The sequence below is a fragment of the Schistocerca gregaria genome, chromosome X (assembly GCF_023897955.1).
Source record: "Schistocerca gregaria isolate iqSchGreg1 chromosome X, iqSchGreg1.2, whole genome shotgun sequence".
NCBI classification, from domain to species: Eukaryota; Metazoa; Arthropoda; class Insecta; order Orthoptera; family Acrididae; genus Schistocerca; species Schistocerca gregaria.
This window is the reverse complement of record NC_064931.1, coordinates 174,914,425-174,930,573: the sequence shown is the minus strand read 5'-3', so window position 1 is coordinate 174,930,573 and position 16,149 is coordinate 174,914,425. Positions and strand designations below refer to the sequence as shown.

At 40.0% G+C, this 16,149-nt stretch overlaps 1 protein-coding gene across 1 annotated transcript in view; it reads left to right on the top strand.

Moving 5' to 3' along the window:
• Positions 1–14,354, top strand: part of LOC126299016 (protein anon-73B1) — a 29,176-nt gene extending 14,822 nt beyond the window's left edge. Inside the window, exon 2 of the mRNA XM_049990651.1 lies at positions 12,412–14,354. Coding sequence (XP_049846608.1) covers positions 12,412–12,525 — 114 coding nt within the window. The 3' untranslated portion in view covers positions 12,526–14,354. The remainder of the gene's footprint in view (positions 1–12,411) is intronic.
• The last annotated feature ends 1,795 nt before the right edge of the window (positions 14,355–16,149 follow it).

Here is a 16,149-nt window from a genome sequence, read left to right as displayed (position 1 = left end):
ACCTCAATTTCAGCACCGCGGCTGTAAAATTGCCCAGTGTCATGGTAGCATCCCCATCTCCACCAGCTGTGCAACAAGCCACCTAATTATCACCTCTCACTGCAAAATTATCTGCTACACAACCAGCATGTCAGACAGGATGGAAAGAATACTCTTGCAAAGACTTTTTACTTTCCTCCAGGCAACAAACATCTGAATCTTCATCTGCCAACCACAAAGGTTCCAAGAAATCAAACGAAGGTAAACGGTTTTCTCCTTCACTGACTCGGAGATCCTCTTGAACAGTGTCGCTGTGTGATACCATTACCCAGCCGACAGCTGTGTCAATGGGCCAACCATTTTTCTGCTCTCATATCTGCAGATTGATGGAGAGAGAGAACGCCAATGTCTCTGTAGATCTCATGGAGCTGGATCCTTCAGCCTCTGTGCCTTGTAGCACAGTCTTCGAAGGCTGACTTTTGACAGCTGCTGAGGTGACATCCCTTCATTTTTCCCTCCTCCCCTTTCCTTGTCATGACTGTACTCCAGTGGAAGGTTCGTGGCATTACATCCAATGGCTGCTCTTGGAATTGAAGGACCCACTTGTTCGCGGCCTCTAGGAAACAAAATTGCGTCGTTACAACTGCTTTGACTTCTCGCATGTCTTTCTGGTCCATTTTGACCTTCCCCCTGAGGACGGCATTCCATCTCATGCGGGACTCATGCTACTCATCCTTGAGGCTCTAGTCCCCTGTGGCGACCTTCAATGAACAACATTTCACCAGTTGTAATGACAAGATAGAATACCTTGCAAACATTATCATTAATGCCGCACAATGTTCCATCACTCGCATTTCCAAGGACCTTGGTGGACTGAGGTGTGCAGCAACGCAATTCGTGCACAAAGACGTGCTTTTCCCGTTTTTAACTGTCGTCTTGTGATGGTGAACTGCATTTGTTATAAACAGTTGCATGGACAATGTCATCGAATTCTTTGGGATAGCTAAAAAGCTAGCTGGATTTCATTTATTAGTTCTTTGAACAGTTACACATCCTCTTCTGTTATGTAGGCCAGCCTCAAACGGCTCTGGGACCAACATCCGTTTTTCAGCCTGACCATAGCAGATGATGTCATATTGGACCTTATTGCTGTCTTCAGCCACTATTTTGCGGAGATTTCGAGCTTCAGCCACTATCACCCTGCCTTCCTCCATCAGAAACAAGTGGAGGCAGCTCAGGCGATACCCTTCTCCTCTCAGAATCGTGAATGTTACAATGCCACCTTTACTATGTGGAAACTAGATCATGCTCTCATTTCCTTCCAATCTTCCGCCCAAGGGTCGGACGATATTCACATTCAGATATTGCAACACCTTTCTCTTGCAGGCAAGCACTTTCTCCTTCATATGTACAGTTGCATCTGGGCAGACGGCACATTTCCCAGACACTGGTGTGAAGCCACTGTCATATCCATACCTAAGTCCAGTAAGGGAAAACAGCTCTTCCTTCTTGCTACACCCCCCCCCCCCCCCCCCCCATTTCTCTCACCAGCTGTGTTTGCAAGGTGATGGAACATACGATTAATGCCCGGCTGCTATCGTGGCTCAAGTCTCGCAATCTACTAACCACTGCACAGTGTAGATTTCTAGCATGCCATTCTGCAGTTGACTATCTCATCACTTTGTCCTCCCATGTAATAATGGTTTTATGTGGAAATACCAGATTGTGGCTGTGTCTTTGATTCGGAAAGCCTACACCACCTACTGGAGGACTAGTATCCTCTGTACTCTCCACGTCTGGGGCTTCTGAGGCCACCTGCTCTTTTCCTTTAGGAATTTTTAACTGTCTTGTTGGACACCTTTATCCAGAAAAAGGTTTGCCTGGCATATCCAGCTCCCTTTTCATTGACGATTTTGCGATCTATTGCTATTGGACTTGTCTCCTTGAGTGGCGTCTTCAACCATATCTCGATCGTTATTCGTGGAGCGTCAACAGAGGTTTTCAATTTTCCACTGACAAAACCGTTTGTACAGATTTCTGGTGGTGCAGTGGGTTTCTTCCACTGTCTTCACATCTTGGGCCTGTTGCTCTTCCGTTCATTGAAATTGTGGAATTCCTGGGCTCATGCTCAATAGGAAACTTTCTTGGTCCTCCCAAGTGTCTTACCTGGCCGCCCGCTGTACTCAGTCCATCAGTGTCCTGTGTGTCCTCAGTGGTACTTCCTGGGGAATGGATGGAACTACCCTCCTCCGTTTGTACTGGTCCCTTGTTTGTTTGAAACTAGACTATGGGTGTTTTGTTGTGCATCTGCACATCTGTTCATCTTACACTGTCTAAATACAGTCCATCATCGTGGTATCCATTCGGCCACTGGTACCTTTTACACTAGCCCGGTTGAGAGTATGTATGCAGAAGCTGCCAAACTATCGCTGTCGTACCGATGTAATGTTCTACTCAGCATGCCCAGCAACCCACCCTATGCCGCCTCCTTTGATGACTCCCATGACCTCCAGTATGGGACGCATCCCTCTCCTGTTACCTCCTGGAGTTTGCTTTCGGCTATTGCTCCAGCAGCTTAAATTCATGCTACTTGCTACTTTCCCATTGGGTGTGGACCTTTCACCACCTTGGCTTCATGCAGCGATCCCTGATTGCCTGAGACTTGATTCGCTTCCTAAGGACACTACTCCAGACTAACTCTATTGCTGTAAGTCTCTCAACCTTTGCACGGAACTTCACAACAACTTCTCTTGGACTGGCCGTGATGTTGGACGTGATTCATCATTGGCACTGACCATTTTAGGTATCAGCTTCCAGAACACTGCTTAGTATTTACAGTGGAGCTCTTCATCCCATATCTGGCCACACAGTAAATCTGGTGATACAGGCTTTTCAATTGTCATTTGCTCTGACTATGTCAGTGCCCTTCACGGCCTCTGTGTGAGGTGTACAGTCCATCCTTTAGTGCAACAGGTTCAAGAAAGCTTTCACTTACTCACTCGTGATGGTGCCACTGTGATGATTGTGTGGGTCCCTGATGACATTGGTCTGACGGGAAATGAGGCTTCTGACGCTGTTGCCAAGGCTGCAATCCTCCTACCTTGGCCTGCTAGTTCTTCCATTCCTTCCGATTATCTGTGTGTGTGGTGTCTCTTTGGCATCACCACTGGTCTTCCCCCTCATGGGAACAAGCTCTGGGGAATTAAGCCTCTCAGAGTGCCTTGGCCACCCTCCTCACAGCCCCCTCGCCATGAGATCATTTTAGCTGGGCTGCATGTTGGGCACTGTTATTTCAGCCATTGCTGTCTGTTTAGTGGTTATCTTCCACCACTTTGTGCTCATTGTCATCAGACTTTGACAGTTCGCCATTTCCTGACTGAATGCCCTTTTTTAACCACTTACTTTGTAATTTATGTTCACCATCTGAGTTATCGGCCTTTCAGCGTGGGCTGTCGACCGCATTTTACTTTTTACTCATCTTAGCAATATGGCAAAGGACATTTAATCTTAAGTACAGATCCTCCGTTGTCTCTCTGACATATTTTATGAACCTTTCTCGAAGAAGAAGTCTCAGTTTTTAGCTGTCTTTCTTTCCATGGATTGGGCTTAATGTGTAGTTGCTTTTAACTCCTTTTTTGTCTTAGTGTTCTATAGTTCTGACCTTAGTTGTTTTTGCATCCTAAAACAAAACCAACAGAAGACCAACATCAATACCTTCAACAATATTATTAACTCAGATTAGAGTGAAATAGCTTTCAAATTTATACAAGCATGTACAGAATGAAGTAAATTATTGTAGTACACATAAAATAAAATGAAAATCGATATTTTAGACATTATCAAATGGTTTTGCTTGTACTGAAAATTGTACTTCTCCAATAAGAGGTTCCTTTTTGCTTTGCCTCACATTTACTAAAGTAGAGAATAAGGGTAATTGACTATAGTAGAGAGTAAATCGGTTGATGATGGAGGAATTAAATTAGGAACTGAGACACTAAAAGTAGCAAATCAGTTTTGTTATTTGAGCAGCAAAATAAGTGATGATGGCTGAAGTAGAGAAGATATAAAGTGGTGCAGACTGGCAGTAGCAAGAAAAGTGTTTCTGAAGAAAAATTTGTTGATGTCAAATATAAATTAAAATGTTGAGATGTATTTTCTGAAAGTATTTGTCTCAAGGTTGTTGGTTTATACAAAATATGTGAAGGACCACCACATGAAATTCATTCCCTGTCAGATGAAGACTGTTAGCTTGGTACAAGACTATTTCCTGTCAGGTGGATCAGACTACATTGTATACATTGTACCAATTGAATACTGTCGTTTCATCCACACTGTGGTCATGTACACAGTCAGATGGAATACAACTGCTGAGCACTACATCAGCTTCATGAATTTTAGTGAAAATATTACTAAACACTCTTGAATGTGGTCCTCTTAGGTCAGGAAAAGATCCACCATATTCTATACAAGCAGCACCATCTCCATTACAATACCCATATACAAAGAACATATCACCATAGTCAGTGTTTGTAAATGTATGCTGTATGTTAAACAGTGCAGCAGAATTGGCCAAAACTGACAGTAAATAAATATACCCATACAGATGGATTACCAACACACAAAATGAAAGTTTCTTGCACATTTGATGCTCCACAGCTTGTAGACATTGTAAATATGTCAGACCATTAATAATTAACAGGACATATTTATAAAATAAAAACCTCTTTCTGTAACCAATAAAAATTTATTTAATGTTTACTACCACATCCTGAAATATTTACTGTTCCTTCTGAAATTATGTGTATGTGGACTTTCTAAAAAATTTTAGAGTGCCGATCAAAGTGACATTGAGTAGAAATAAGATGTTATTAAGCTCAGAAAAACAATTTTTAAATAAGATTATTCACGTGTTATTGTAACTAATAAGTGTCTTTATTTTAAAGGTATGTGATAGTCATTGCCTTAGAGAATGTAGTGTAAAGTTTGTTGGCTGTACAAAACCAGGTTTGCTTTAGGTACTTCAGAACAGCATTTACTGAACATGACAGTCCCATCTTATCAGATACCCATATAAAGTATATGTTGAAGAAACTTAGACGAGACTGATGTCCATTTCTAAAGTATCATCTTGTCTTAAAGCTTCCTACTTTTCGTCATCTCTAGCTCTACCAGTTTCCTCCTTGATTATATTTCATATTATCTGTATTTTGTTGATTGATGGGGCTGTCCTTGTCTTACAACACATCTACTTGGGTGTCTGGATTACTTTCTTTAGCATTCTGTGGTATATCTTGTAATGAACTAATGTTGTAACATTAAAGCTTTTTCTGACTTGGGTACAATTTCCTTTTTGCTTTAAAAGATACTCTTATTCCATGCAGAATCCTGTTTTCTTTGTATTTTTTGTGGTTTTATCTGAACTACTTTTAGGGGGGAAACTGTCTTTGAAAAAGAAGGGATGTTCTTAATAAAAGATTCTCCCTCCCCCCATCTGTATATATATCTGCAGTTTGTATCTTTTTGCAGTTTCCTAAAGGTCTCCATCTGTGGCTTATTAACTACCTTCCTGATCTCAGATTTAGTAAATTTTTAAAGTAATGATCAGTGTCAATGCTTGTAAAGTAAAGTGCATGCTAAGATTTTAGAGACTAGTGCCTACCAAGTTTTGAGTACGGTTTGGTTCATTAGATTTTTCTATATTATCAGTAGCTGGTTTTAAGCAGGTGTTTATCCTAGTTGGAAACTTTATAGTGACAATTAAATTGAATGATACTTTTACTGACTGCAGTACATTTTTATTAGAGGGATTTTTAAGAAAATCTATATTAAAATCACCAGCAGCCACTGATTGTTTGTATCTTAATGTTAAATAAGCCACTTCTTAGTCCTGCCACAGACATACCACCAAGTCTCCTTCACCCCAGTTTCCCCATTATATTATGTAAAATGAAAATGTGTATACTAAACAGCTTGTGTTCTGTTGCCATGTTAATCATTTTGATGAAACTTGTCAGTTAGTCCACACATTTTAAGGTAAAAAAAGTCTTGCAATAATACCCCAGAAGAAACATTATTTACTGGTTCAGATTGTCTCATGTATTTCACATTGAGGTAGTAAGTCTTCAGCAAAACTAAATGTTTGAGTGTTGCAGACACAGTTCTGATAGGTATTGTGGGTGAAGAAGACACTTAGGCACAGGCTGTCCTCCATCCCATTGTCACATTACATGGGATATTCCACATAACCAAACGACTGCTTGAAAAATCCAAGAGCAGGTTCTCCAACATGATTTTGACGTATTCTCTGCTGTACACTGTACTATGGTTAACAGATGATGGATGTAAAGTTATATGCTTCTTTGACAGGAAATGATTTTGTTGCTGAATTTGATGTATTAAGGTACCAATATTTAAAAGTGCAAAATGCTTCAAAATTGTACCTTCCATGCTCCCAGAGAGTATTGTAAACCCCCAGGCAAATGTGATCAAGACTTTTTGGATTTGGTAAAAATCATAATGCCATTTCCTGCTCACCTTTCTTTCTAACTAGTGCTTGTGTGCCAAGGTTTAATGATTCTTCAGGAAAGTCATTGGCTTCTTATTAAAATTATCACTATTGAGTTCCTGCCAAATGTCCACACACTATTCCCTCAATTCAAAAGGGAAGTGGTGTTGCTCCAGTCTTGCTGAAGCCATGCAAAATTGGGGCATATTAAAAATAAAACAGTGAGCTAATACTGTACAATGTTGGAATCCACTGTCACTTGTCACTTCCGTCATTCTGCCATTAACTGCTCAAATGTTTTCTGTCATTGCTTGCCATTCTTGGTGCAGATGATCATCTACAACAGCAGATGGATGCAGCTGGAGTAAGGTGTTCACTAGCTGCTCTGATAGGGATGTTTTAAATCATCAGATTTCTCATTCTATTTGAATTTTCACACATGTTATTCTAAACTGCTGAGTTGGCTAATAATGTTTTGTGTCATTCAAAAATGGTGCATCCATCTGAACACTAATACTGGAATGTTATAGAATTAGCAGGATTGTAGTAACTAATGCTGTAAGAATTATAACAGCCATGTTCATCAAAATAACTGATGATATTTGCACATGTGCATTCCATTGCCACCTAAAGGATCTTCGTTGCGATTTCTAACAACTTGTAGGGCAATGACATAAATTAAAAATTTCCTTGCACTGGTATATGGCAGCAACAGTATTAAAAAAAAAAAGATATTGTAATGAATCCAAATTGGAATTCACTTGAAAGTGCAGAAATATCTGTTAATTTTTTACACATGTGAATGAATCTCACAGATGCTAAAATACAGTTTTTCCCTACTGAACTCTGTGAATTTGCACCATAATAAGACATTCATGAACATCACAATGATTTGAGGTATGGTCATAGCCTCATGGTATGTCCTTCCAACTTGTAAAAGGGAATAATCCAGTTAGTTATAGGGATCACATCTTAGCTTATTTAAATTTTGTCTCCATTTCTCAGGCAGAGTAATGAAAAAACATATTAAATGCTATGAAGAATCGTCCCAATCATTCCAGCTTCTTATTCCCAAAGTAATGAGACTGTGCCTTTATTTATATCAATTTTGACTATGATAGAGATAATTTTCACATCACTTCACGTGCTAGTTTTTTTTTGCCCTATTACATGGTTTGCACTTCCTGTTCTCATAATTTTAGATTTTACCCACTACTTGCAGCATGATTTTCATCCTTCATGATCATTCTTATATAAGAATAGAAAATCCATAATGGAATAATGACAATATCATGAAACATATAAATTGCTGCTCACCATGTAGTGGAAATGTTTAGTCACAGACAGGCACAACAAAAAGACTGTGAAATAAATAAGCTTTTGGTCAAAAAGCATTATTCTGACACACACACACACACACACACACACACACACACACACACACACACACACACACACACACACACACACACACACAGAGAGAGAGAGAGAGAGAGAGAGAGAGAGAGAGAGAGAGAGAGAGAGAGAGAGAGAGAGAGAGAGAGAGAGAGAGAGAGAGAGAGAGAGAGAGCAACTAACTTTGTGTCTTTACATGGTGCTGGCTGGAGCAACAGTGCTAGTGCTGCATTTCTGCAGGTGGACTAGGTTCTAGTGGTGTTGTGCCATGTGCCAGGTGGGATGGGTAGAGGGATCGGGAAGTGAGAATGGGGTTGAGTAGCTGGGGCTTGGAGGGAGCAACAGCTTTGCCAGCAAGGAATGAGGAAGGAAGGGGAAACAAGTACACAGCCTAGGCATGTGATACACAGTTGTCAAAGCTGGTGGGAGCAGAGTGTGCGGAACGCAACAAGTGGATGTGGAATGGAATGGGGTGACAAGACAGGGAAGGGGAAACAGTTGAATGGAGGATACGGGGACAGTTGGTTACCACAGATTGAGGCCAGATGTGTTGCAAGCATAACTCCCATCTGCATAGTTCATAAAAGCTGAACGTGGAAGAAAGGATCCAGATCGCCTTGTTTATGAAGCAGCCACTTAAATTTAACGTTTTGTGTTCAGCTGCATGTTGTGCCACTGGGTGATGGACTTTGTTCTTGGTGACAGTTTACTGGTGACCATTCATCCTAATGGATAGCTAATTGATTGTCATACCAACATAAAAAGCTGTGCAGTATTCACAACAGTGTTCATATATGACATGGCTGCTTTCACGGGTAGCCCAGCCTCTGTTGATGGGATAGGATAAGCCTGACAGGGCTGGTATAGAAGGTGCTGGATGGGTGGATTGGGTGTTCGTGCACACTGGTCTACCACATGGACATGATTCCTGTGGCAAGGGATTGGAAATGAAGGTGACATAGGAATGGACTAGAATTTTGTGTTGGTTTGGTGGGTCATGGAACACAACTTTGGGAGGGGAGTGAAGGAACCTTGGTAGAGTGTGTCATTTCAGGGCATGATGAGAGATAATCAAAGCCCTGATGAAGAATATGTTTCAGCTGTTGATTCTTGAGGGTGGTGGGAGGATTGCAGTTGTGGAAGATATGGCAGGGGAAATCTATTTGTTGACTATGTTTGGGGGTAGTGACTGTCTATGAAGGCCTTCATGAGACCTTCAACATACTCAACAAGGGAGTTGTTGTAACTGTATTCTCATTTCTCCATAACCTCAACACCTCGTCTGCTTCTGCATCTACATAGGTACTCAGCAAGCCACCATACAGTGTGTGGCAGAGGGTGCCCTGAACCACTACCAGTCATTTCCTTTCCTGTTCCCTTGCAGATAGAGGGGGTGGGGATACTGCCTATATGCCTCCATATGATCCCCAATTTCTCAAATCTTATCTTCATGGTCCTTATGCGCAATGTATGTTGGCAGCAGTAGAATCATTCGGCAGTCAGCTTCAAATGCTGGTTCTCTAAATTTTCTCAATAATGTTTCGCAAAAAGAACATCATCTCCTTCTCTTTGAATTCCTGAAGCATCTCCGTAACACCTCAATGTTGTCCGAAACTACCAGTAACAAATCTAGCAGCCCCCCTGTGAATTGCTTCGATGTCTTCCATCAATCGAACCCAGTACAGATCCCAAACACTCAAGCAGTACTCAAGAAAAGGTCACACCAGTGTCCTACATGCGGTCTCCTTAACAGGTGAACCACTGTTTCCTAAAATTCACCCAATAAACTCAGTCAATTTACCATACACCATGGAATCATCAGGAAACAACTGCAGATTGATGCCCACTCTCTCCACCAAATCATTTATCTATGTAGAGAATAGCAGCAGCCCTCACACATATCCCTGGGACACTCTTGATAATACCTTTGTCTCTGATAAACACTCGCTTTCTGGAAATCTAGAAATATGGACTCTGCATGCTGCCATTCATCCATAGTTCACAGTGTATCATGTGAGAAAAGGACAAGCTGAGTTTCACACGAGTAATTCTTTCTAAAACCATGCTGATTCGGTGCACCTAGACTTCTGTCTCAAGAAAGTTTATTTTAATCAAATTGAAGTTATTGGTCTGTAATTTCGTGGGTCCATTCTTTTACCCTTCTCATATACTGGAGTCCTGTGAGCTTTTTCCAGTTGCTTGGGACTTTGTGCTGGGTGAGAGATTCACGATAAATGCAAGCTCAGTAATGGGCCATTACCATAAGAGTGCTCTTTGTAAAATCGAACTGGGATTCCATCCAGATCTGGTGATTTATTCACTTTCAAATATTTCAGTCGTTTCTCTGTGCCAGGGAGGGTTACTACTATGTCATGCATGAGGGAGTCTGATGATCAAATGACAGTATGTTCGTACAGTTCTCCTGTCTGAATGATTTCTTGAACAAGAAATTTAAACCTATGTCTTTCATTTTTCTATCTTCAGCTTCCACACCAGACTGGTCAACAAGGGAATGAATGGAAGCCTTAGACCTGATTGGAGATTTTACATAATACCAGAATTTACTTGGGTTCTCAGCCAGCTCTTTTGTTCAGGTATGATGCCAGTAGCTGTGTGCTTCACGCATAGGTCTTTTCACAGACCCCTGAATCTGTGCTAACTTTCACTTATTGTCATTTGTGCATTCCCTTTTGACCTGAGAGTGTGGCAGTCTCCCATCCAGTTCAACTGGTCCTCAGTCCTCCTTGGCAACTTCCTGGACATAGATCTCCACTTCTCTGGTGGCTCCATCCACACCTCTGTCCACGTTAAACCCACACTGATCACCAACAGAACCTACATTTTCACAGCCGCCATACTTTCTACATCAAAAAATCCATCCCATGCAGTCTAGCCACCTGTGGGACCATGTATCTGCAGTGGCAAGAACTTCCTTCCCCAGTATGCTGAAGGTCTCACAGGTACTGCCTCGCAAACTTGTCTGCAAACAGATTTCACAAGCCATATCCTCACACAACCTGAAACTTCCCCACCCCGAAGAACTGGCTGCAGAGGAATGCTACACCCTCTCCCTTTGTCACCCAAGATCACCTTAGACTGGAACAACTGGACCATACCATTCATCAGTACTTTCTCTCATCATGCCCTGAAATAAGGAGCATCATACCAAAGATCTTGCCCACCCCTTTTAAAGTGGTGTTCAGTCACCCACCCAACCTACACAACATCCTGGTCCATCTCTGTGCCACTTCCACTCCCAATGCTTTGCCACAGGGATGGTGTCCTTGTGGTAGACCAAGGTGCAAGACGTGCCTAATCAATACTTCCTGTCACAGGCTTGTCCTTTCCCATCATTGGCTGGATCATCAATGAATGCAGTCATGTACCAACTGTGCTACAAACACTGTTCAGCTATTTTATTGTCAGTGTGACTGCCAAGCAGCTATCCACCTGGACGAATGCCTGCTTCTGCCTGCCTCTCGCCACCCCACCTCACACAACCCCAACCACAACCTAGTCCACTTTCCAACGAAATGTCACACTTTCACTGTTCGTTCAGCTGACATCATGTGGGGGGTCTCAGGTGTGTGTACTTCTGCCTTTTGGCGAGTGGCCTCCTTCATTCCAAAAGTATTTACAGTGTACCAGAACTTCCCTACAGCAAAGGAATAAATTTTTGAGACATGATTTGGATTGTAAAAGAAATGTTATCTTTCTTCAGAAAACCGTGCATCCCCACAAAGGCAGTGACAGGCAGTGGCAGTGGGGAAACTGAGGAACTTGAAGTATGAATTGTTGAGTTATTGACCTCTGATAAACTGTTCTCGTGTATGAAAAAGTTTGTGAATAGAATATATTCTGAGTGCAATGAAATGTTCATGGCAGATGTTGATATATATTTTTTGAAGGTCTTCCACAATTTTCCTTTAAAGATGGAATCTACTTATATTTTAGAAATGCTGAACACGATCATTGATAGAAAGGGGATATTGTGAAAAAATAAATTTATTTATGACAGGTCAAGGGCTAAAGATATTGCTATTATACTAGGACAGTGAGTTTTGGGAGCATTGCATTTATCTTGCATCACTATTACAATGAACAACTTCTAGACGGTGAATTACTATTGCTGTTTTCCCACCTGTTGTAAAGGGGGCTGAGATTATCAGTACGGAAAGGAGAAGATAAAATTAAGTGCTGCCACATAGCTTCCTACTTGGAAATGGTGCTAAGTGGTAGCGTTACTTCATGTCCTTATGTGATTGATGGATCATGGTATAACATGCTACCCTGTAAATGAATTTGAGCTTTAAGTTGGGCTATAGATAAGAGTTCTGTCCACTTGGAACTTTACACCACAGCCTCTCTTCTCATTTCTGCCCCAAGTCTTGGTGATGAATATTTATTCTGCCTGTAAGATTTGGCACATGTTATCTCAAGTTTTGAAAGTCTGTTCTTACATTGGGCATTTCCACGCATGTGTTGTGTGGTATATACTATATGTATATTTTCTTTTTGCAAATATGTTGCAGGATTTAGAAATGAGTGATGACGAAGGCTCTGAGCACAGCACTCCACAGGCAACTCCACGGAGGCCACATATTCACCATCGACCACGAAAGCAGGAGAAGAAGAAACGCCGATGAGCAAAATTTATAGGAGTTCCCTTTTAACAATTAATGAACAGTATTAAATAAAACTGAATCTCTTATTAATGATCTAGTAAAGAGTTCAGGGATAGGAGTGAATTACTTTCTAATTTTGTGCAAAGGGGAATGAGATCACCAGGAAACCAAAAATCGGAGGTATATACCATTTACTATCATTTCATTTCATTTCTTCCTTTCTGTACAGGTTGTAAGGCCACTTTTGCTTTGTTCATCTGTCATAAAATAAGTATGCAGCTTTTTATTAAATGTGTGTTCAGTATGTATCATGTTATTCTAAGTGATAGTTGAAATCAACAAAAATGTAGAACTTCTCTTATCCATCTGTGTTTTTTCTTGTTAACTTATATATCTGTTAATTTATATATCTGTGGCAAGACAGAAGCATGAATTTGTACTTTTTCTGACAATGTACATGACTTAAGATCATGATATTATTTTAAAATAAAATCAGGATGTTTTCTGAATCACAAAAAAATGCAGAGAAAATAAAAAAACTCGGAACATGATTGGATATTCTATTAATTTATTTGGGCAAAAAAGGAGATTGATAGCATTATTCCATATAAACTTAAATTTCAGTACATGGCCATTACTCTTAAGTTGTATTTATTTTCTCTAGAAGCTTATTGTCATTCTTTGACAGATAATGTTAATATACATAAAGAAGGTTAAGAACCTTAGTTACTAGATTTGTGAGAGATTTCATGGTTTATAACTTAAGGCTTTTTTCCCTAGTCTGCCCATCATGTGGTATTGTAACTATTTAAAACAAACTATTTACACATTTGTTGTAACCTGGCTCTTCATGGCTGGGTGTTGTGTGATGTCCTTAGGTTAGTTAGGTTTAAGTAGTTCTAAGTTCTAGGGGACTGATGACCATAGATGTTAAGTCCCATAGTCCTCAGAGCCATTTGAACCATTTTGCTGTAACCTGGTCTTGCTAGAGGAAACTCAGCTTAGCTTCTGATATGCCCTAGATAATATGTTCATTGTGAAATTGTTTAAAAATGTTTTGCCATTTTTTTCACTGGCTCTAATAACTCATTTGTTACTTCAGCTCAGCATTTCATCTTCACTTATTCACTCAGTAACATTCATCAATTTTTCTTCCTCCGCTGTGAAATTTAATGCACTATACTTTCCAAAAATGGAGAATTAGTGTACATTTGACCAGCTAATGGTTTAAGTTACAATGATCAACTCCATTGACATAAGAGGTTCCAAAAATCATTTATGCGAATCACTGACCTGCACAATGGTGATACAGAAATACATAGCAATATTGTTGAACTGAACCTATGTCACGACCCCTCTCACTTTCCACATCATGCAACTAATGGTTTATACATATGTTAAAAACATTTCAGTCATAACTTCTGTTAGTTACTCACTTTTCAATGTGCAGAATGCTGTTGAAGGTACCTAGCTGTCTGGAAAGGAACTGGATGGTTATGTGGGTGCAAATTTTTGAAAAATATTGTTGGGCAAGAGGGTGCTTATCAAGAGACAGGAAGTAAGATGTTCAAACGTGAAAAACATTGTTTTTATTGTTTAGTGTGGTTTTGCTATGACCTGGAGTCTCTTGTATTTTGTTTCATGGAATTCACAAAATGATTTTAGTTTCTTGAAACATGGCTTATAAGTATGGAAATGGTACATCTTCCCAATCACCAGCTATGTCAGTGAATAAGCAGTCTGCAGCTGTTTGGACATCATTGTGTGCAGTAAGAGTTTAACATTCTATACCTGTTAATTTATTTGCAATCTTTTCTTGCTGTTAATAATAAACATTATTTGTACCTTCACTTGTCTTCGCTGTACATTTAATTGTTCTGGAATTGCTTCCCTCTTTTTCTCAGCAAGGAATTTTGCCTGCACATCTAAGCAGTAAGAAGTCAAATGCACTTAAGAACTAAAATTTCACAAGCAAAAAACCTGTCTTAAAATCTATGTGGCTGGAAGATTCAGTCATTATTGAAATAATCTGCACTACTTTGAGTTCATTGCTCAGTTCTTCATAATGAATGGTGTAAGTTTATTAGTGATCAATGTTTTTTTTTTTTTAGTTTGAACATGAAAACTCAAATTTGGATAGTGTTTCAATTGAATCAGTGGCATAATTCAGTGACCGAAAACTCTTTAATTGTGTATGATAGTGTGATTGGCAAATTAGCTTCTTTCACTGCAGATTGTTTTTCCATGTCTGTAACTGTTTTTGTAGATAGGTAATTATCAGTTTTAAGATCCAGATATTTCTTTTGAAGAACAACTTAATTTCCAGAATGAACAGGAAGTGGGAGAGCGGTACTAGATGGAGGTAAGTGTGTGTGTGTGTGTGTGTGTGTGTGGGGGGGGGGGGGTCATAAGTAATGCTTGGGAAATTGTCAGTGGGGCACTTCCCTACAAAAGGCAAAGGTCCCACATTTGAGTCCTGGCCCAGTGCACAGTTTTAATCTGCCAAGAAGTTTCCACTTAATATTTCTTTGATTTTTCACAAGTTATAATGTCTGTCACCTACATCCAGTTCTAAATTTTGCACCGTAAACTGTACAGTCAACATTTTCAACCTGTCCTTAAATGCCCTGGAAGTATTCCAATAATTTAATGTTTGCTTTGCACATATGTTTCCACATGACTAACACAGGCAACTCAAGAATGAGGACTGTCAGAAGAATTTGAGTGAATGGGAACCTGAACGTAACTGTTACTGCTGCACAGTCATAATTTTCACAGCATGTATATTTCTTTTATGAACAATTAACTGTGATTTCTTTGTGGTACATGTAGTGCAGTAATTATATCGTTTGGGATGAAATTTGGGTTAAGTGGAAAAAAGGTGAGGTGTGTGGCAGGGGAGATAAACATGATGTTTGCATATAATACATTCTTGTTTAAAAAGCTAAGGACCTTTTTGTGCATTATCGCCTGAAGGTTGGATAAGCAGCCTTGGTTCATATTCTTGGTTTAATACTCAGTTTTGGTTAACATGTAGAGATACAAAAGTGTATAGCTCTATCTTTGTTGGAGGATGGTAATTACAAACCTTGTTCATAGTTAATTTCAAGATGATACTTTACTCAGCTTATTGCCCGATGAGAAGATAAAATCAGCAAATTTTGCTTACAGTTCTTGAACAACATATGAATTGACTTGATTGTACAGCAGAGCCCTCACCAGCAGCCTTCAGTAAGACTTACATACCTCTCTTGTTAAATCCTATCGTAACACTTGTGAAACTTGTAACATTTGTATCGGATGATTCTTGTAATTTGGTAACACGTCATAACACAGTCCAGTCACATTAATGCGACCACCACTAATGTTTGACATCAATGTGCAGTAACCACTCAGAGGGCAGATGCCAGCACTAACAGTGGAGGTTATATAGACTGTAACAAAGATGTATGGCACAAATTGCAGGACACATTCCTCACATATAGACTAAGAAATTGTTATGTAAACATGGGTCTGGAAACACTTTGTTTCCATGTTACATCTCATTTTCGCCAACTCATTAATCATTGGAAATGTGCACGAAAATAATGCAGCAGCATATCACCTGCAACTCTTTCTCACAGGCAATATGAAATATGCCCTCTG